The sequence below is a fragment of the Protopterus annectens genome, chromosome 9.part0 (assembly GCF_019279795.1).
Source record: "Protopterus annectens isolate FY-2018-M chromosome 9.part0, PAN1.0, whole genome shotgun sequence".
Taxonomy (NCBI): domain Eukaryota; kingdom Metazoa; phylum Chordata; order Ceratodontiformes; family Protopteridae; genus Protopterus; species Protopterus annectens.
The window spans coordinates 1,895,242,226-1,895,265,337 of NC_056743.1; the positions used below are offsets into that span (position 1 = coordinate 1,895,242,226).

A 23,112-nucleotide genomic window follows, 5' to 3' on the forward strand; every position below is an offset into this window, starting at 1 on the left:
ATATATATAGATCGGTATTACTGACACACTCTGCTTGGTTGGCAGATATGCAAGACTGACAGTCTCCGACAATGCACAGAATAGAAGGATTTGCCCTTTCCACAGGGATTATGCAATCTTGGAATTAGTAAATATAAAGAACAAACCTATCCTCAAAGTAATAGTGGCATCTAGTGGTGGTCATAAGTCATAGAACTTCATTTTAACCTATACAAAAACACTTCGAGTAGCCAAGAGGCAGGTGTTTGAGCCAACGTTTTGTAATGTTCATTAAGTGTCTGCTTTGATTCTCATCGGGGATGTCCTGCGTGCAGACTCTACATGTCCTCCCCATGTTTGTCTGATACTTCAACAGGGGCTCCAGTTTCCTCTCACATTCCAAAGATGCACCGTAGGTGGACTGGGAACTGTAAATTGGCGTTAGGTGTGGGTGTATGTGTGTATCTGCTATAGACGAACCAACATGTCATAAATAGCTGTTTTGAATGCTATAAACTAATATCAAAAGCATTACAGACTAGTTTAATTATCAAACGTAATTATTCCTAAATTTAAAGGTCATAACATTATATACATTTTTGTAAACAAAACTTCTAATCTAATCAATGGTGGCAGTTAGTGAAGTTTATATCTACTGAAAACAAACACAAGGTGTAGCTCCGGTGCAATAAAGGCTGTCTTCCCTTAGTCAAAACCTTCATTCCACATAAAAATAATTCCAGGAATAAATCCAATATGGTGTATATACTTTTCAATATAAAACTAACAGACAATAAAAACACGGATTAACCCGAATTTTTTCATTACCACTCAATTCTTTAAGTAGTTCAACTTCTTCTTTTGTTAGGTTGTTCTGTAGAATCTGGTCTCTTTTATATTCATTTCAAATCCTACTGATAACACAACTCTCAAAATTCATGATATTGTGGTGAAGGGGGGATTGTATACACTCCGCTTTTTTAACACATTCCCCCTTTCATTTATTGTCTCATCCTTAAATATATGTGCAAGATTTAATTTTCTAGTAAAAATTTTTATATCTAATAAAATATTCTCTATATTGGGTTTTTTTGTAGGAACAAAAGTAAACCCCTTAGTAAATAATTTAAAATAATTCTCATTTATTCTAATGTCAGTATAGTTAAAAATGTTAAAATTATTTTGTGAGTGTACTATAACTACATGTTTATCTAAGTCAATAACCTGACCGTTAATGTCTCTCACTATATTCACATCGTCAGTTTCTAATTCTATCACTTGTACCGCCTCACATGCTGATCTGCATTGTAATAGCCTGTTACTTGGGCATAGGAAGGTTGTTGTATCAGGTTTTGTAACCTCTCGGACCTTCTCGGTCCCTCCCCCTCTAAAGGGACTGCCCCATTTTGGTTATCGTCCCTAACATAATTCTGTTCATATTCTTCCTCCTGGTGTACATGGTAGTCATAATCACCCTGTTTCCTATATCCACCCATTTCTCCCCTTCTATTACTGTTGTAATTATTTTTGTGAAGGTAGTGGTGACTATCCCCAAACCTCCACTGACCTTTTATATTCCTATTGTCACTATAATAAGCTGTACCACTACAGTATTTGTTTAAATCCCTTTCCAATTTCGTAATTTTCCTATTATAACTTTGAGTGGTGATGTGGTCCACATCCTGTAGTGTTCTAAAATAAATATTTTTATATTCATCCACTGTAAACAATAAATCAGCATTAATTTCATTATTCAACTTGTCTATCTCTTTTCTCCTTATTTCCATTTTATCTTCATTGTGTTTAATCATAACTTTTAAAATGGCCAGCTCACATTCATTCAAAATATCACAAATGGCATTAAAACACTATGTATCTACAACTGTTTTGTTCGGAAATTTATTAATCCTAAGTCCCTTAGGTATAATTTTATCATTCAAGCACCTGTTAAAATACCAATTTTCAACTGCTAGGTTTTTATACCTAGTTAAAAGCAATTTAAATGTCTTACATTTTTCTTTGTATGTCATACTCCGACTGATCTTTCCCTTCTAGTCTGTAATTCTTAGTGAACGAGTTGTTCAACCAGGTATTAAAATCCAAATTGTTGTATAAATTCTGTTTGCCAGCCCTGTGGTGTTCACTAGCTTTTCTTCTTGTTTGTCGGCCATTCGTCTCTTTCACCCTGGTCGAAGTACTTTCCTGTACTGTTTCTCCTCTCCTCTTTTCTCAGTGGTGTTCACTTCTGGCGTCTAATGTCATCTCAGTTTCAACGGTCGCCCTAGGACTACTTTGCACACATGGTAATTCATTTCCTGAATCAGGAAGTGGATTGTTGGATTGTGAATAGTTCTGTATAACCCTGATAAGCTCGTTCAACAGGGTACTATTATTCATCTTCTTGGAGACTCCTCGTAACCGGAACAAATGCCAACGACAACCAGTAACTCAAGGAAAAAGTAAAAATACTGAAAACAAACACAAGGTGTGGCTCCGGTGCAATAAAGGCTGTCTTCCCTTAGTCAAAACCTTCATTCCACATAAAAATAATTCCAGGAATAAATCCAATATGGTGTATATACTTTTTAATATAAAACTAACAGACAATCAAAACACGGATTAACCCGAATTTTTTCATTACCACTCAATTCTTTAAGTAATTATTTTTATGTGGAATGAAGGTTTTGACTAAGGGAAGACAGCCTTTATTGCACCGGAGCTACACCTTGTGTTTGTTTTCAGTATTTTTACTTTTTCTGAAGTTCATATCTAATAGCAGTGGCAAAAGGAACAATCCTCTTACCAGAGTAATAGTAACATCTAGTAGTAATATTAACATCTAGTAGTAATAGTAACATCTAGTGGTAATAGTGTAATGATCAACAGTATGGTTTCATGCCAGGAAATAGCACTACAGATACAATGTTTGCTCTGAGAGTGTTGATGGAGAAGTACAGAGAAGGTCAGAAGGAGTTGCACTGTGTCTTTGTGGACTTAGAGAAAGCATATGACAGGGTGCCTAGAGAGGAGTTGTGGTATTGTATGAGGAAGTCGGGAGTGTCAGAGAAGTATGTAAGAGTGGTACAGGATATGTACGAGGGTAGTGTGATAGCGGTGAGGTCTGCGGTGAGAGTGATGGATGCTTTTAAGGTGGAGGTGGGATTACATCAAGGATCAGCTCTGAGCCCTTTCTTATTTGCAATGGTGATGGACAGGTTGACAGATGAGATCAGATACGAGTTCCTGTGGACTATGATGTTTGCAGATGCCATTGTGATCTGTAGTGAGAGTAGGAAACAGGTGGAAGAGACTCTGGAGAGTTGAAGATATGCTCTAGAGAAGAGGAATAAAGGTCAGCAGGAATAAGACAGAATATATGTGTGTGAATGAGAGGGAGGCTAGAGGAATGGTGAGGCTGCATGGAGTAGAGGTGGCAAAGGTGGATGAGTTTAAATACTTGGGATCAACAGGTCAGAGTAATGGTGAGTGTGGAAGAGAGGTGAAGAGGAGAGTACAGGCAGGATGGAGTGGGTAGAGAAGAGTGTCAGGAGTGATTTGTGATAGACGAGTACCTGTAAGAGTGAAAGGGAAGGTCTACAAGAGGGTAGATAGACCAGCTATGTCATATGGGTTGGAGACAGTGGCACTGACAAAAAGGCAAGTGTCAGAGCTGGATGTGGCAGAGTTAAAGATGTTAAGATTTGCACTGGACGTGACAAGGATGGACAAGTTTAAGAATAAGTATATTAGAGGGTCAGCCCAGGTAAGAAGGTTTGGAGACAAAGCCAGAGAGGCGAGATTATGTTGGTTTGGACATGTGCTGAGGATGGATGCTGAGTATATTGGGAAAAAGATGCTAAGGATGAAGCTGCCAGGTAACAAGAAAAGAGGAAGGCCTAAGATAAGGTTTATGGATGTGGTGAGAGAGGACATGCAGGTGGTTGGTGTGACAGAGCAAAATGCAGAGGACAGGAAGAAATGGAAACAGATGTTCTGCTGTGGTGACCCCTAATGGGAGCAGCCGAAAGAAGAAGAAGTAGTAATAGTAACATCTAGTGATAATAGTAACATCTAGTGGTAATAGTAACATCTAGTAGTATACAAAACTCACAAACGTCATAGCACTTAGTTTAGCTGTGGTTTTGTATAAAGCAGCTAGGGTCAAAATTGGTGCCACTGGGATTAATGCAGACTGTCCTGTACCAGTCTGTCTGTACCAATAAAAGTAAATTCTGCCTGGTGTTGAGTTTGAACATTTGAATCTGTTTAAAAAGTAGACTTGTGTCTCTCCAATACCTCATATCACTTGCGTATAAGAAGACGTGGTCCTTAAAAGTTCTTGATATCTGTCATATAAGTAGACATTCATAAACATATTGTCATGCACACTGTTTGCTTAGTGTGGCAAGTAATATTGTGTCTAATATCAAATGTGCTATTAGTATTTACAGTAGTGAAATACCTGGTTTTATAAACTTACTAAAATAGGATACAGTTCCAGCAAGGTTTGCAACCATATGTATTAACCCAAAAATATTGTTTTTGTTTTTTAACAACTTGTGTGTGCGCGCACACACACACACACACACACACACACACACACACACACACACACACACACACACACACACACACACACACACACGCACACACATGCACACACATGCACACACACACACACACACACACACACACACACACACACACACACACACACACACGCACACACACGCACACGCACGCACACGCACACACACACACGCACACACATGCACACACACGTGCACACACACACACACACACACACACACACACACACACACACACACACACACACACACACAGGCAAATGTATTTACATCCTAGCAGTATTGAAGATTGCTCTTTTGCATAGAGCATGTGTTTGAGATGTGCTAGGAAACCAATACCATTCCTCTCAACCTCTTAGTGCAAGAAATCTGGGAGAAACCTAAAATAATAGGGATACAATGGCCCTAAAATAGGCACAGATTTTAAATATTGCTCTTATAAATTTAGAAAGTTGCTAGAAGAGCAGAATTTGTATTAGCATGCATTTTCAGAAGAATATCAAGGCTAAAACACAAATTGTCTAAGCTTCTGGTGTCATTCTAAGGGGATCTAGTATTTGTCTGCCTTGGACGACATGATCGACAGACCACGATGCTTTGCCAGAGATGGCCTGACCTGTTGCCCTTAGGATTCTGGATACTGGCTAAGGCTCTTGCCACCCCTATAGTGCCTTTTTTAGGCAAAGTTCAAATGACAAAGTCACCACCGTAACGGTACAAGCAAGCAAAATCTGAGGGTAATGCTACTCAATGCTACAAGTCTAAACCTCAAAATGCACTCACTCGAGGCACTCCTTAAAATGGAGAACATTGGCATCTGTGCAGTGACAGAGACCTGGTTCAAAGCTCCAGAGAGCACCCCTGCATTACCAGGCTACAATTCATACCACACCTTTCGGCCACCTAACCCAGAACGAATCACTAAAGGCGGAGGCGTGTCCATATTTATTAAGGATATCCACACCTCCAGGCGAGTTGCAAAGCATAATGCATCCGAGATTATCCAAGTGCAACTAACTCTGGGCAAGACCACAATCCAAATTGCAGCTTGCAACAGACCCCCCCACCATGCCCCAGGATTCCCACTCCTCATTTCTTGATACACTGGAAAGTATTAGGGTACAACCCAACACCCTAATAATGGGCGATTTCAACTATTCCACCATTAACTGGGAAAACTACTCATGTAGCAACTCTTTTGCTCAACGTTTTCTAGAATTCATAAATTCCAATGCCTTGGATCAACTTATTCACACCCCCACCAGAGGCAGCAATATCCTAGACCTGGTCATTACCAACATGGGAAACCGGTGTTTCACACCAGAGGTCAATTCCTCGTTGGTCACATCCGACCACAAGCTAATCAGCCTAGACATCCACATCCCACCCCACCCCCAATTAGGGAAACCATCGTAAAAAACTTCTCCAAAGCCAACTTCACACTTCTTAAGACAGAAGTGGCAAACTTCACGACACCCATGCAGATGGACAATAGAGGTATGACTGCTGAATCCTACACAAATGCACTTTATAAGCACTTACATGAGTGCATGGATCATGCTATCCCTAATAGACCCAAGATGTTATCCTCCAAAAAAAGGAAGCCAATCTGGTGATCCTCTACCATAAACAAACTCTATAATAGAAGAAAGAAACTGTTGCAAAAAAGAGTAAAATCCCATGACTGGAGGAACTCCCTGGTCAACCTCAGTAAGAAGCTGAGATCCCTCATAAAATCCTCCAAAGCTAGTTACGAAAACAAAATTGCCACTGACTCTAAAGACATCCACAAAGCATTCTATAGCTATGTCAAGAATCTCAATGGGAGCACTCAGATCTGCTCTGAGTTACAGCACAACGATGCTAAATATACAGAACCAACTGATATTGCTAACATTCTAGCAGATAGGTTCAGTGCTAACTTTACCCCCCTCTCACCCCCTAGAGGGCCCATCTCTATACCGGAAGAATGCAAAGTTCCTATAATCATGGCTGCACAGGTAAAAAACACACTCTCCAAAGCCAAGAACACAGCATCCATGGGACCTGACAATATCCCAGGCTGCGTTCTACATGAACTACAGAATGAACTGGCACCCTACCTAAGTACCATGTTCAATCATAGTCTCACCTCAGGCTTTGTACCCACTGAATGATGCACCAGGACAGTTATCCCACTCCACAAAGGTGGAGCCACGACGGACCCCGCGAACTACCGCCCCATTAGCCTGATGAGCCTGGTCTGCAAGGCCATGGAACGTATCATCATGGAACTCATAAACAAAGACATTGGTAATCTCCAAACTCTGGACCCTACCCAATTTGGATTTGTAAAAGGCAGATCATGTCTGCTAAACCAGATTGACTTCTTTGAAGCAGTCACCAAAGCCATGATGAGGGTAAAATTGTTCACACAGCTTATCTAGATCTCGCCAAGGCTTTCGACACCATCCCCCACTCTGGAATTATAGATAAGCTCACTAAACTAGGTATAAATCCCTATGTCACAAGATGGGTTGCCAACTGGCTCATGGACAGAACCCACACTGTGAAAGTAGCGTATTCAAAATCCGACTTCAGACCAGGGACAAGTGGAGTACCACAGGGTTCAGTCCTGGGTCCTTTCCTGTTTGGTATCTACTTCTCTGAAGTGCAGGCTAACACAAAAGGTCTTTGGCTAACAAAGTTTGCAGATGACTGCAGACTAGGAGCCATAATTGAAACTCCTAACGATGTGGACAAACTACAAAAGGGCCTCACTGAGACAGATACCTGGTGTCAAAGCCATGGCCTGAAGCTCAATGCCAAAAAAGTGAATTGTCATCTCCTTTGGTAAAAACTCTGCACCCATGAACTACCACATAGCTGGTAGTCTACTTAATGCCGAAAATGTGATAAGAGACCTTGGGACACAGGTGTACAGTAGTCTCTCCTTTGATAATCACATTGCCACAGTGGTCAGGAAATCCTTCTACATGGCTCATCTCATCACAAAAGGATTCTCATCCAGAAAAAAAGAGGTCATTGTTCCCCTCTACTCATCACTCATTAGACCCATTATAGAGTACAGCGCCCCTTTTGGTATGTACCTCACAAGACATCTACAACAACTAGAAAGACCACAGAAATACCTCACAAAGAGGATTACTGGCCTCAAACAGATCCCTTACGCAGACCATCTCAAAAAACTACAGCTTTACTCCATCGCATATCACCTACTCAGGGGCGATCTCTGCCTAACATATAAAGCTATGTCAAACCCAGAGCTGCTGGACATGCTCCACTTAAAGAAATCCCAATCCCTCGGAGCTACACACTCTAGGGACCTAAACCTTGTCACCACAATAAACAGAACATGCTGGAGAGATAGATTCCTGTCCCAGAGACATCCCATACTCTGGAACAGACTACTTATCTATGTCAAACAGAGCTCCTCATTAGCACTCTTCAAGAAAAATTTTGATGATTGGATGGGAAATGGGAAATTCACCGCAGGGATCACTTCTGTGGCTCTGTTCGACAGGGGCACAGGAAAATAATTTTCTTGGGTGGCGAAAGCCAGGGTACATTTTTTGGCTAGGCTTATATAGGCTCTAGGGCCAATAGCCTAATACCTACCTATGAACCTATGAACTATGTATGTCTCCTCGGTGATTTACTAGAAAACTACAAATTATATGAGGGATAAAGCAAAAAAATGAGGCAAAAATCTGGGCAGTTGAGAGGTATGACTAAGACACATAGACAAAGCCACACATACATAGTAATGGCATGCAGATTCATATGGATGGTACTCCATCTCAGTACCAAAACAAATCAGTAGTACAGGAACAGGATACTCCCTGAGAGTTGCAGATATATCAATTGTACTTATTTCTATGGAGAAAAATCTTTCATAATTCATGAAGAAAACTGTTTCTTTTTTTAATTTTCTTTTTAGAAGTGGATCACCAGATTCGTCAACACAGTGCACTGCTGTGGACAAGCATCATTCACACTGTATCTAACATGGTGCCATGAACTCCCACTATTCACAAACATGGATCATGGTAGACCATGATGGAGTACAGTACACATAATATTCTGCTGAATTGTGCATAGCCGCTTACAGTACACCACCATTAACTATGCAGCCTTGTACAGTGCACCAACATTAACTTTAAAGTTGTATACAGCACACCACTATTCACTACACAGCTGTGTATAGTACACTACCCTTCATTATACAGCTGTGCACAGTACACCACCATTCACTATACAGCTGTGCACAGTACACCAACATTCACTATACAGCTGTGTATTGTACACTACCATTCATTATACAGCTGTGCACAGTATACCACCATTCACTATACAGCTGTGTATAGTACACTACCATTCATTATACAGCTGTACACAGTACACCACCATTCACTATACAGCTGTGCACAGTACATCACCATTCACTATACAGCTGTGTGTGGTACACTACCATTCATTATACAGCTGTGCACAGTACACCACCATTTACTATACAGCTGTGTATAGTACACTACCATTCATTATACAGCTGTGCACAGTACACCACCATTCACTATACAGCTGTGTATTTTACACTACCATTCATTATACAGATGTGCACAGTACACCACCATTCACAATACAGCTGTGTATAGTACACTACCATTCATTATACAGCTGTGCACAGTATACCACCATTCATTATACAGCTGTGCACAGTATACCACCATTCACTATACAGCTGTGCACAGTACAGCACCATTCACTATACAGCTGTGTATAGTACACCACCATTCATTATACAGCTGTGCACAGTACACCACCATTCACTATACAGCTGTGTACAATACACCACCATTCATTATACAGCTGTGCACAGTACACCAGCATTCACTATACAGCTGTGTACAGTACACCACCATTCACTATACAGCTGTGTGCAGTACACAACCATTCACTATGCAGAATGAGGGACATACTGTATAACATAAGAGTGCTACACAGTACAACAATGAAAAGGCAGGATATAAAGGGATGCCTTATCTTACTAAGTAACTACATGTCTCTTTCATTTGCATTATACAGTTAGTTTAAATCCTTTAACATGCTTTAGACTGATTATAAAATAATTTTTGCGACTTACAAATACTTTTTGCTACTCACTGCAAAGTAAACCAACAATCAGTCTAATATAAATGTTGCTTTCAGGAATCTGTGTTGCTGAACCGTATGAAATCATGGTGATGAAAGATTTCTTCATCGACCTTCATCTGCCCTACTCGGTTGTGCGGCATGAACAAGTAGAAATAAAAGCAATAGTTCACAATTTTTCCCCAGAGCCAATCACAGTGAGTCTATGTTTTTATTCCAATTTCACTTATTTTAGTTAAGATATGCCACAAGATTTCATTTAGTTTGGTAACCAGTGGACATCTGAATCCATCTTACAAGTCATAAATAGTCATAGGAGGCTTGCCTTGATACTAACTATCCATCACAGTCAGGAAATCATTGGCAAACATATTCAGAATAATGTACTATGTTAATTTCAAGTGTTGTGATTTATGCACCAGTGTTGTTTGAATTCACTACTGTTTCTATAAACAATATGCTGATGTTGTGCCTCCCTATTGAAATGTTGTCACTTGAACTGCTGGCACTTGAAATGCTGAGTGCCAGCACACCAAAAAAAAAGCTCACAAATCCAGGAGAAGAGTGAATCTTGAACATCTCTCTTCTCTTTTAAACTTTATTTTTTTGCAGGGGGCAAGAGCCTTGCACTTCCTGATGTGGGGAGTAATCCCCCACACCCCTGAACTCATATATACCAATTCTGAGATCATCATACCTCTGAGAAATATTCTGGGAAATGTCCATCTCAGACTTGGTATATGTAATTTCATTTTGGCAATTCGGTCTCATAAAACATAGAGTGATTCTGCTCTTTTTGTGATGTATATGTGTACCTGTGTGTGTGTGTGTGTGTGTGTGTGTGTGTGTGTGTGTGTGTGTGTGTGTGTGTGTGTGTTGAGCTATTTTTAAAACTTAACACAATGAGAACATAATCTATGAACCTATAAATGCTTAGCTGTATACTTTGTCTTAGACTGGACCATTTCCACCATGAGGCAAAACTCTCTACAAAATGCACTGAAAAGGTACTTTAAAATGAAACACTCAACTTTACTTCTCTGTTTTGAAAACATTCATCATTTCCTAACAAACTTTGAAGGCTAGCCACATCTCCATTTTTATGTTCAGGATAGTCTCAAAAAATATCAAGGTTCATGTACTCGGCTAAGTTTCTTTGTGATAACTTGGAACATAACAAACAAAATTCATCAATGTTTCATGGTCTTGGCAGTATCATCTGCTAAAAGATATACATTTAAACAGTTACAATAATACATGTACATTTATTTTTCTATCCAGCAAGGCACACTGTTGGTACATTTTTAGCACAAACAGCTTTACAAACACATTTTTCAACTCAAGCATCTGTACTAATCAGTTTGCTATACAGATGACATATAATTCTTTACAAAAGTCTAGCTAGCTGTGCTGGTATATGTTACACATCCACTGCCCTACTTCTCCTGACATAGCTGTAATTCCTCACATTGTCACACCTCACATGAATAATGCAGAGGACATCTATCAAGGGTCTGACATACAGCTGGGGTAAGGTACATATTGTGAAGCTGTGCAAACTAATTTTCCTGAATATGAGTGCAATCCCAGAGGTCTTTGGCAAGTGGGACACAGGTAAAAACTCATGGAAAACATGAAAAGAACCAACCACAATCATGGACAATATAGGATCATAGGAGATTACTAGGCTACTGACCCGGACGTCATTTTAAGCCTAGTCATTTCATCCCAATGTAATACAATAGTAATTCTAGTTAATACCAAAGATTGAATTTATTAATTACTGCCCATGTCTAGGAGAGTTGTGGGCACTATTCCCGCCAATTTATGTGCCCCATCCACTCATCCAGGTTCCTCTTGAACAGTGTCATAGAGGTCTTCTGTTTCACATGAATTAGAAGCCTATTCTAAAGATGCAGCAGTCACTGGAAGACAAATCTGTCCCTCCAGAATATCCTGTTTAAGTCGCAGGCCATATTTAGGTCCCTAGAATAGGTAGCTCTAGTCCGTTTGATTTATGGATGTACAGCAAGTTCATTAGGTTTGGGTCTAAGATTGCTCTGTAGGTCAGGCATAAGTCTCCCTTAAGTCTATATGATACAGAGTATAGTGACAGGGACTTTAGTTTCTGTGTAAGGCACATGCTGGAGTCCCTTGATCTTCTTTGTTAGAAACCTCTGAGGTCTCTCCACTTGTTGTAGATGCTTTGTATGGTACATGCCAAACAGGGCGTCATACTCAATTATGGGCTGGATTAGTGCTGAGAATAGCAGGGTTATAACCTTCTTTGCTGTCAAGGTGATGCCTTTACCAATCATTTGTGCTACATAGAAAGCCTTCCTATGTAGACAGATGGCTGTCGAAGTTAAGGTCCCAGTTAACTTATGATCCCACATCCCTTGCCAGTTCGTGGATACTTAGAGTACTGTTGTGTGAAGGGACATTGTTTGTGCCAAAGGGAATCATTATGCATTTCTTTGCATTCAGTTTGAGAACGTGAGTAAGACACCAGTCGTTGGTCTGCGTAAGACCCTCCTGGAGCATACTGACATAGTTTGGGGATTCAATAATTGTACCCAGTTTGCAATCATCTGCAAACTTGGTCAGCCACAACCCCTTAGTTTTGACCTGAACTTCTGAAAAGTATATGCTTAACAGTAGGGGGCCCAGCACTGACCCCTATGGCACCATGCTGGTGACAGGTCTGCTGGTAGATGTGGAATCTTCTCCCACTATTATAGTGTGTCCAGTTTGTGAGCCAGTTGGCAAACCATCTTACAACAAAGGGGTTTACATTTAGTGTGCTAAGTTTATCAATAATACCTCAGAGTGGGATTGTGCTGAAAGCCTTTGCCAAGGTGCAGTATGATGGCCCTAGTCACATTTTTTGAAGAAATCCGCAGATTTAACAGGCAGGATCTGCCCTTGACAAAGATGAACTGGGTTGGATCCAGGGTTTGGAGGTTGCCTATGTCTTTATTTATGAGGTCCACAATGATATGTTTCATGGCCTTACAGATGAAGGTACTCAGGTTTATGGGTCTGTAACTCCCTGGGTCTGTTGCTAGGCCACCTTTGTGGACATGAATAAATGTTGCTGTACTCCATTCCACAGAACAAAGCCTATGGTTAGATTATGATTGAAATGGGTACTTAATGTTGATGCTACATCATGTTTTAGCCTGTTTAGAAGAGAGCCTGGGATGCCGTATGGTCCCATAGAGGCTGTAATTTTTGACTTGGACAAGGCTTTGATGACCTTTTCTTCAGATATGTAGGGTAGGGGAAGGAGGTTTGGTGGAGGTTTGTGATAAGTTTGGAGAGGATAAGGGAGTGAACTTTTTGCCAAACCTATCTCCTAGCAGGTTTGCTATCTCTGGTGGGTCAGTGTGTGTGTGTGATATTGTTAGTCACTAGTTCTGCACATGCTTGGATCCTACCATTTAGGCTACGTACATAGCTGCAAAAGGCCTTATGGTCATTTCACCTCTCAACCTCTTAGTGCAAAAAATCTGGGCCTAAAATGATAGGGTTCAAAGGCCCAAAATAGGAACAGATTTTAAATATTGTTCAGTATATCTGCTATGGGTTATCACATTGGCAAGGTGTGCAGGGTCCTGGGTTCGAGCCTTGCAGAGGCTGTGTATTTGGTTGGAAGGGTGGCCTAATGGTTAAGGTGCTTGCCTTACAAACACAAGGGTGTAAGGTTTGAGTCTCAGAAGGGATAATTGGCTAGGCTTACAATGGCTCACAAGGACAGTTAGCCTAGTACTAATCTATGAACCTATATCAACTTAGAAAGTTGCTAGAATAGCATAATTTCTGTTAGCATACATTTAGTGATGGATATGAAGTCTTAAACTCAAATGTATGTCACTATTTAGTGATTTCAATCCTCAGAGACTTGTCAGAAAACCACAAACTTTATGAGGAGCTTACCAAAAATGTGATGCAAAAATATGGATATGCTGCAAACATCTGGACAGTTGAGAGGTATGTTGGTTATCCTTGGTTGTGCTTGCTAAGTTTTTATTAAATTAGTTCTTAGAGGATTTGACAAGTTGCCTTATTTGCCTTTTGAGGCTGAAAAGCCTTCCTGTAATGTCATGCAAAAGCACAGACACACACACTTCCCCAATATTGAGTGCAGTGAGAACAGAACCCCCACCTATCTAAGTATACAGATTAAAGAACACAGTACTTAATGCAAGTGCCACTGCACAAATCTATTAGAATAATACTACCAATAATCCTATTCCTCTGACATAACATATGTGATTTAGAGTGATAACAGATGATTCTGCACAAACACATTTGGACAATTATTATGATACATCCACACTCTGAGCATAAGCACACACACTGTCCTGGTACTATAGCATCTTCTGGAAGTGTTAGGAGGGACACTGCTATAGCTGTATGTGACAGTATGGGCAATACAGGGTAGTTGACTTGTGTGCATGGCATATATATATATATATATATATATATATATATATATATATATATATATATATATATATCGCACAATTCACACTGCCATGAGTGATATCCATACCATTAATGTTGTCAAACACCTATGTATGTAGTGTGTGCATCAGCAGAACAGGTAGCACACATGCATCTGATGTAACAACTTGAATGGTGTTCCACAAAGTCAGACAGTTGTGTATTTGCCACAAAAAGGAATAACTAGGTCTGGCCAATTATCTGTGTGACGTCTCACAGTGACAAAGGTGGTGCACTTCACTTACACGTCACTGGAAGATTTGGAGGAAGGTACATGAAGAAGGGTGCATTGTACTCAGTTACTGATGTGATGAAGGCTGGGAACCATGAAGGTATTTTGGCCACTGATGCTCAAAGGTGTGTACTAAGCTAATGGCCCTGGAGCCTTTACAAGCCTAGCCCATAGGTGTACCCTGGCATTATGCCGCCTGACCTTAGTTCCTAGTGCCTCTGTCAAGTAGAGCCACTGGAGTGATCCCCGGGGTGAAATTTCTATTTCCCATCCACTCATCAAGATTTCTCTTGAAGAGGGCCAGTGAGGTGCTGTGCTTGACATGTATGGGAAGTCTCTGGGTTAAGAACCTGTCCCTCCAGCATGTTCTGTTGACTGTGGTAATGAGGTTGAGGTCTCTGGACTGTGTGGTGTGGAGGGATTGAGATTTCTTTAGATGTAGCATTTCTAACAGAGCTAGGTCAGACATGGCTTTGTAAGTCAAGCAGAGATTGCCTCTAAGTAGGCGATATGAGACAGAACATAGTTGGAGTTTTTTTGAATCTGTCCATACAGGACAAGTGTTTTAAGGCCTAGGATCCTCTTTGTGATGTACTTTTGCAGCCTCTCCAGTTGTTGCAGGTGTCTAGTGAGGAACATGCCAAATGGGGCATTGTACGTAATGACTGGCCTAATGAGGGAAGAGTAGAGGGAGACAATGATCTCTTTCTTCATGGATGCAAAACCCTTAGTAATGACATGTGCCACATAGAAGGACTTTCTGGCCACAGTGGCAATGTGGTGGTCAAAAGAGAGGCTGCTCTCAACCTGTGTTCCCAGATCTCTTATAATGGCTTCTGTGTTCAGTTGACTACCATTGATGTGGTAATTCAGGGGTACCGGGTTTTTCCCAAAGGGGATGACGACACCTTTTTTGGCATTGAGCTTAAGGCCATTGTTCTGACACCAGTTGTTGGTCTCAGTGAAGCTTTTCTGTAGGATGTCAACATCACTTCGGGAGTTCATAATAGCTCCCAACTTTTAATCATATGTGACTTTTGTCAGCCAGAGACACTTCGTGTTGGCCTGGACTTCATAGAAGTAGACACCAAACAGGAAAGGACCCACGACCAAACCCTGTGAGACAGGTTGCAGTCTGACTTGGAGTCAGCTACTTTCACACTGTGGGTTCTATCTGTGAGCCAGTTTGCAACCCACCTAGTGATATAGGGGTTGATGCCTAGCTTAGTGAGTTTTTCTATGATTCCTGAGTGGGGAATGGTATCAAAGGCCTTGGCAAGATCAAAGTAGGCTGTATGAACCACCTTGCCTTCATCCACAGCTCTGGTGACTGACTCAAAGAAGTTGACCAGGTTGAGCAGGCATGATCTACCCTTCACATAAAGAAACTGTGCGGGATCTAGAGTTTGGAGATTCCCTATATCCTTGTTTATTAGGTCCATGATGATGTGTTCCATAACTTTGCATATTAGACTTGTCAGGCTAATGGGGAGATAGTTCCCAGAGTCTGTAGTCACTCCTCCTTCATGGAGTGGGATGCCTGTAGCTGTGCGCCATTCAGTAGTGACAAAGCCTGAGGTGAGGCTGTGACTGAACAGGGCACACAGGTTTGGTGCCAGTTCACTCTGTAGTTCATATAGAACACAGCCAAGGAAATTGTCATGTCGCATAGAAACTGTATTCATGGCCTTGGACAGTGCTGTTTTAACATGTGCAGCAGTAATACTGGGTGCCTGGCAAATTCACTGGTATTGTAATTGGTCCTTTGGGGGGGAGGGGTAAAGTTGGCACTGAATCTGTCGGACAGTATATTGGCAATATCTACTGGCTCGGTAAAGGAGGTACCATTGTGCAGTAGCTCAGAGCAAATCTGGGTATTGCCGTGGAGATTCTTTACATGACTATAGAAGGCCTTGTAGTTGTTTTTACTATCTGCTACAATCTGTTTTTATAGCTAGCTTTAGAGGATTTGATGAGGGATCTCAACATTTGTTGAGGCTGATAAGGGAGTTTTTCCAATCTTGGGACTTCACCTTATTCCACATCAGTTTTCTCCTTCTGTTGTAGAGTTTGTTTATTGCAGGGGACCACCAGATTGGCTTGCTTTTTTTGGAGGAGAGTGTCTTGGTTCTGTTGTGTATGGTGAGATCCATGCATTTGTGTACATGCTCATACAGTGCATTGGTGTATGATTCAGCGGTCATGCAACTATTCTCCATTTGCATGGGTGCCGTGAAGTTAGCCACCTCTGATTTTAGGAGCCCAAAGTTAGCTTTGGAGAAGTTTTTCATGGTGGTTACCTTTGTGGGGGGGGGGGGGGATTTCCAAGGTGATTAGTTTGTGGTCGGATCTAACCAGGGAAGAGTTGACTATTGGTGTAGAGCAATGGTCACCCATGTTAGTAATGACCAGGTCAAGGATATTACTACCTCCACTAGGGGTAAGACCTAGCTGGTCCAGGGCATTGGAATTAATGAATTCCTGGAAATGTTGGGCAAGTGTGCTGGTACATGAGTAGTTTTCCCAGTTAACGGAGGGGTAGTTGAAGTCGCCTAGTATGAAAGTGTTAGGTTGGACCCTAATATTCTCCAGGGTGCTTAGGAATGTGGAGTGTGAGTCTTGAGACATAGTTAGGGACCTATAGCAGTCTACAACCTGAATTGCTGTCTTACCCAATCTTAGCTAAACCTGACATATCTCTGATGCGTTATGTTGGGCTACCAGTCTGGAGGTGTGTGCATCCTTTACGAATATGGAAACACCACCACCTTTGGCGTTTTGGTCCATGTTCTGGGGCCAAAAGGTGTGGAATGAGCTATAGCCTGGTAGTGCAGGGGTGCTTTCTGCTGCCTTGAACCAGGTCTCTGTTATGGCACAAATGTCGATGTTCTCCATTTTAAGGAGTGCTTCGAGTGAGTGCATTTTGAGATTTAGACTTCTAGCATTGAACAGCATGACCCTCAGATTGCATTTGTTTGTAGCTCTCACAGTGGTAATTTGGTCTTTGGAACACTGCCTAAAAAGGTACTATAGGGGTGACAAGAGCCTTGGCCAGTATTCAGAAGCCCAGGGTTGACAGATGCAGGCTATCTTTGGCAAAGCATCGAGGTGTGTCAGTTATATCATCCCAGGGAGACAGATACTGGATCCCCTTAGAATGACACCAGAAACTTAGCCAATTGTTGGAATTAATCATTTTCTGCTTGTACTGTGGTATCATTCTGGGTGATGGTATGATGCTGCTCGGGGCTAGGGTCATCCCCTCCTGGGCTACATAATCTGATCCATGTTTCTTTTCATGTAGTCCAGGGAGGTACGTCTTAGGTCACTCACACTCACATGTACAATGACAGAGTCATATTTGTACCTGCTATTGAGAGACCTGAGTGCTTTCATTATGTGGCAGATCCTGGCACCTGACAGGCAGCTGACTGTCACTTTCATCTTATTCAACCTAGTGAGTGGAACATCAGTGTGCCTCACTATCGAGTCACCTCTGACAAGTGTGTTGGCCATGCTGTTTTGCCTTAGGGGCTTTGGTTGAGTGGCACACTGTTTTCAGAGTTATGTGTTTCGTGATTAGTGTTGTGTTGTGGTGGTCGAGTGTGTTTCTACCTTGCAGGTCTCTACTGTTTGGGCAGATTTTTTTGAGAGCCTCCGGGAAGATGGGTATGTGGTTTGTGTTTTTATGTGAAGGCAGTGCTGGTGTGTGTTATGGATGGCTATGTGTTCTATGTGGTGTGGTGCAAGTGTTGACCTTCTCCTCTTGACCAGCTATTCCAGTCTTGACTGGAGAGTGCATGGCTTCCAATTTGGATATACAAGTGCATCTTTCGCAAGTCTGAGTGTTGGGAGGTAAGAGGAGAAGGGTTGTCAGTGTACATGAGGCAGATGCTACATTGCCTCAGGATGCCTAAGTTCACCAGGTTAATAGGAGAAAGCATAGGTAACTGACCTCTACACATGCCTGGAGGGGTGGACATTAATAATAAGTACTATAGCTGTTTCCTTGTAGAATGTTTAGTGCTGGTAGCACTTTTGTGTGCTACAATAATTGCTACAAGAAGGCTGGTAAAATGCTAGACTAATAAGCTAATAAAAGTAAAGAAGAGGAGAGAACTAGAAGATCTAAAGAAAGAATTGAAGAGTAGACTTTGGCACTGCTCAGAAGCTTACATACATTGCTGGATACAGCATATATGTATATGTACTAGACTAGTTACAGGAAAGGTGGGAAAAAAGTGCAAGCATGGGCTTTTAAACCAGAAAGTTGTAAGAGATAGAAAACTGCCCAAATGGCCAATAAACTACAATTTCTGGGCCAGACCAGAAGGCATGCATGATTGCAACAGTATCATCTTGTGGAACTTGAACCATCAGCTAAATAATAGACAGGAAAGGGCCTACTGGTGGATGTCCTTCACATACTTAGTACTTGTGTTATATACAAAGGAGTAGTCAGCACTGTGGCCACATACTGGTGGATGCTCCACTTACCATCTAGCCTAGGACATAGGTCACATACCTATTGGTCTGATTATAGGGTCTGATGTCCACACTATACTTGGGTTGTGTGTTTTTGTTTTCCTGACGTAACAATTCCCCATGTTTTCTTGTCATTGCAGGTGTTGTCATGGCTGTGGCAGCAATCTTTGCTATGTGTTGATGCTGTCTATGTCATACTAATATCACAGTTGGACTCATTGATTGTCTACAACCTGTAGCCCTTCAGGCAGCTGTTTGGACACAGGATGTGTATGTCATCATCTGTGATGTCCATTACCTAAATAGACAGGAAGGGGACTAGCAGACAGCCTTCATGTATGGACCTGATCACTGGACCTGCTATTTAGGTCACTTCATACATTTCAACATAGTGAGATGCCACATGGTGATATAGCTGTTTATGGCCACATATGACAGTGTTGATTGAATACTTCAGTGTGGATTTGTGTCGAATGCCTTGACCTGGTCAAGTTCCAGAAGATGATAGTGTTATCATCATGCATGCTCTCAATGTCCTGTTTGAGGACCTCTATCGGATGTAACAGACATGATATAACATTAACAACTGACACAGGTCTGCTGCACAGAGCAGGAATATTATTATTGTCTACTTAGAAGAGGTCCATGATGACATGTTGATCTACCTCACAGCTGAGGAGAGTCAGGATGTCTCTATACATGCATGCATCATGTGCTGTCTCCCAAAGTCAGATGGATGCATGTTGAAGTACGCCCTTCTACGGGAACACAGTCCATGTGGAGGGTGTGTTGAAGTGTGTATTCATAGGTTCATAGGTTCATACTAGGCTATCTGCCCTAGGGCATTTATAAGCCCAGCCAGAGTGTGTTTGGCTTTCACCACCCATTTTAAATTAATTTTGCTCTGCCCTTTTTTGAGGTCAGTACACTGCACCTCTGTCTAACAGTGACACAGAAGTGATACCCGGGGCAAACCTACTATCTCCCATCCACTCATCAAGACTCCTGTTGAAGAGAGTCAATGAGGGACTCTGCCTAACCTGGACTGGGATTTTATTCCAGAGTGAAGGGACCATATCAGGAAGGTACATTTGCTTAGTCAAGCCACAGGCGAGGTGTAATGTTACAGGCCATTGATTCTATGTGATATTACTGGATGAAGGTAAGACAGTGCATACTGCCTATCTTGATCTACTCTAGGGATTTGAGATAATCCCCCATGCAGGTATCATTCATAAACTCTCCCAGCTGGGGTTTAACCTGTAAGTCACTAGATGGGTAACCAATTGGCACACTGACAGAACACATACTTTGAAAGTTGCTGAATCAACCTGTGACAGTAGAGCTATCACCACTGACAAACCCCAGGGATCTGTGTTTGGACCTTTACTGTTTGGACTCTTTCGCAACAGTTCAGGATAAAGTATATGGCCTTTGTCTTACCAGGTTTGCTGGTTCTTGCATATTGGGTGCAAGCATTGAGTCCTCCAATGATGATATTGTAGTACAGGCAGAGTTAGCACAGACAAATAATTGGTGACCAAGGCACACAGTCTGCAAATAAATTCAGAAATGTGTCTTTTTTATGTTGTCTGTGTGAAAAGTGGAATTCCATGTTAATCACAACATTGACATAAGTCCTGCTATTATGAAACACAGTGACACAAGCACTGGGAACACATGTAGATAGTAATCTATACCTCGACCACCAAATGCCCACACTGGTATTGAAAGCTTATGTTGTGCACATCATAAGTCACACCATCATATTCATATCTTAGGACTGTATGACAGCACTGTAGTCAAACCTCATAACAACACTAATAGAGTATCAGCTGGAGATACCACAGTTCTTTCTCATTAAGAAAACACAGGGCCTCCAAATCATGCAATGATATATCTGGATAGATAAAAAGCCATGTCACTGTAATCTGCATCATATATGATTAGGTGACTCCTGCCTGGCCTCCAGGCCAGTCTCTGAACCTACCTGGTGGGTGTACTGCATATCCAAATATATGATATAGCTGATGACATCAGCCATGTCTATTGAGGAGAAAATGGTAATAACAGTGTCTCTCATGCTGATGTAAAATGCACTCTGTAATGTCAAGCAAGAGCACACACACACACACACACACACACACACACACACACACACACACACACACACACACACACACACACACACACAATCACATACACACACACACACACACACACACACACACACACACACACACACACAACTGACTGCAGTGAGAATAGAACACCTGCCTAAGTACACAGAGTATAGAACACTGTACTTTATGCAATAACCACAGCACAAGTCAGGCTTTTACAAGAGTGCAGGTCAACTTATAGTAGATGACATCAGAAGGCCATGTGGAATAGAATATGTTGGGACGCCTACATGATATGGATGTATAGGTGTGTACAAGTCTCAAAATGCTGTCAGTCATAGCATTGGAGCAGTAACTGTGGGATACACATGCCTGCTTTTCTGCCTAGAGACACACATACATACACACACACACACACACACACACACACACACACACACACACACACACACACACACACACACACACACACACACACAGCCAGTTGACTGCAGTGAGAATAGAACCCCAACCTAAGTACACAGACTACAAAAAAACAGCACTTTACACAAGCAACGCAGCACAAGTCTGACTTTTGCAATAGTACAGGTCAACTTATTGTAGATGACATCAGCAGGCCATGTGGGAGAGAAAATGTTGGGAGGTCTGCACAGGTTCATAGCATCACAGTCTCATATGAGGCTACTAGCCTGATGGCCTGGGGTGTTTAAAAGCCTAACTGTGTAAAAACACAAGTACCCTTACTGAGCATAGTTAGAAGGTCATCGTTAGCAGAGAAATTTTGTAAGAAGCACCAACTGGCCCTGTCCATGAGGGCCATAGCTGCCACCCCAGTGGTGACTTTATGATAACCCAACCAGCTGCCAGGGTTGCACTTGAACAGTGTCATTGAGGAGCACTGCTTCACATGCAGTAGGAACCTATTACAGTGGAGTGTCAATTTCTGGGGGACATATCTGTCTCCCAAGTATGTTCTATTTATGTCACAGGCCAGGTTCAGAACCCTGGAGCAAGTTATTCTTGTCCCATTTGATTTGAAGATTCCAGCATTTACAATAGGGCAGGGTCTGAGACTGCTCTGTAGGCCAGGTATAGGTCATCACTTAACAACCTGCATGATACTGAGTACAGTGACAAGTCTGTCAGGCTTTCCATGTATGTCATGTATGGAGGCTCTGGAGTCTCCTAGTCACAAACCTCTGTGTTTACTCCAATTGCTGCAGGGGTCTGGTGAGGTACAGACAGAAGAAAGCATTGTATTCAATTAGTAGTCTGAGAAGGGTAGAGTACAGCAGAGCTATGAGCTCACTGGTCTTGGATGTGATGTCCATATGCATAAAGTGTGCAGTGCAGAAGCAAAATTTGTGTCTCACTGCATAGTTATGTACACATAGTGATGAAAGTGTAGATTGCTGTCAATATGTGTTCCCAAGTCTCACAACACTGTGTGTGAGCTTAGGTGCTAAGTATATCATAATTAGCAGGGGTACTTCATTGCTAAAGGGGACAATGAGGCAGTGTTTGCTTTAAGGTTCAGTCCATGAGCTTGGTACCAATCATTTGTCTGTGTCAGCCCCTTCTGTAATATGTTACCATCATTGGGGGACTCTATGAGTGCATACAGTTAACAGTCATCTGCAAATTTTGTAAATCACACACCATCAGCTATTGTCTGGGCTTCAGAGAAGTAGTTTCCAAACAGTTGATGGACCAGCACAGATCCTTGTGGTATTCCATTCATAAGTGGGCTAGTGGTGGAGGTGCAATCCCCAACTTTGAGACTGTGTGTTCTGTCAGTGAGCCAGTTGGCTGTCCATCTAGTAATGTATGGCTTAATTCCCATATGGGAGATCTTCATTATGAGACATGAATGGGGGGTAGTGTTAAAGGCATTGGATAACTCAACATAGGTGGTTTGTCCTTTATCACTCATTCAGGTCCTTGGGGTCAGTATCAAAGAAGTCCACATGGTTTAATAAGCAAGATCTACCCTTGACAAAAACAAAATGGGTCAGGTCAAGTGTGTTGAAGGTTACCTATGGCC

General features: G+C 41.7%; 1 protein-coding gene across 1 annotated transcript in view; it reads left to right on the plus strand.

The window, feature by feature from the left end:
- The window catches only part of LOC122810818 (complement C3-like), a 1,708,896-nt gene that overhangs the window by 858,207 nt on the left and 827,577 nt on the right, over positions 1-23,112 (plus strand). Inside the window, exon 20 of the mRNA XM_044082377.1 lies at positions 9,777-9,916. Coding sequence (XP_043938312.1) covers positions 9,777-9,916 — 140 coding nt within the window. The remainder of the gene's footprint in view (positions 1-9,776; positions 9,917-23,112) is intronic.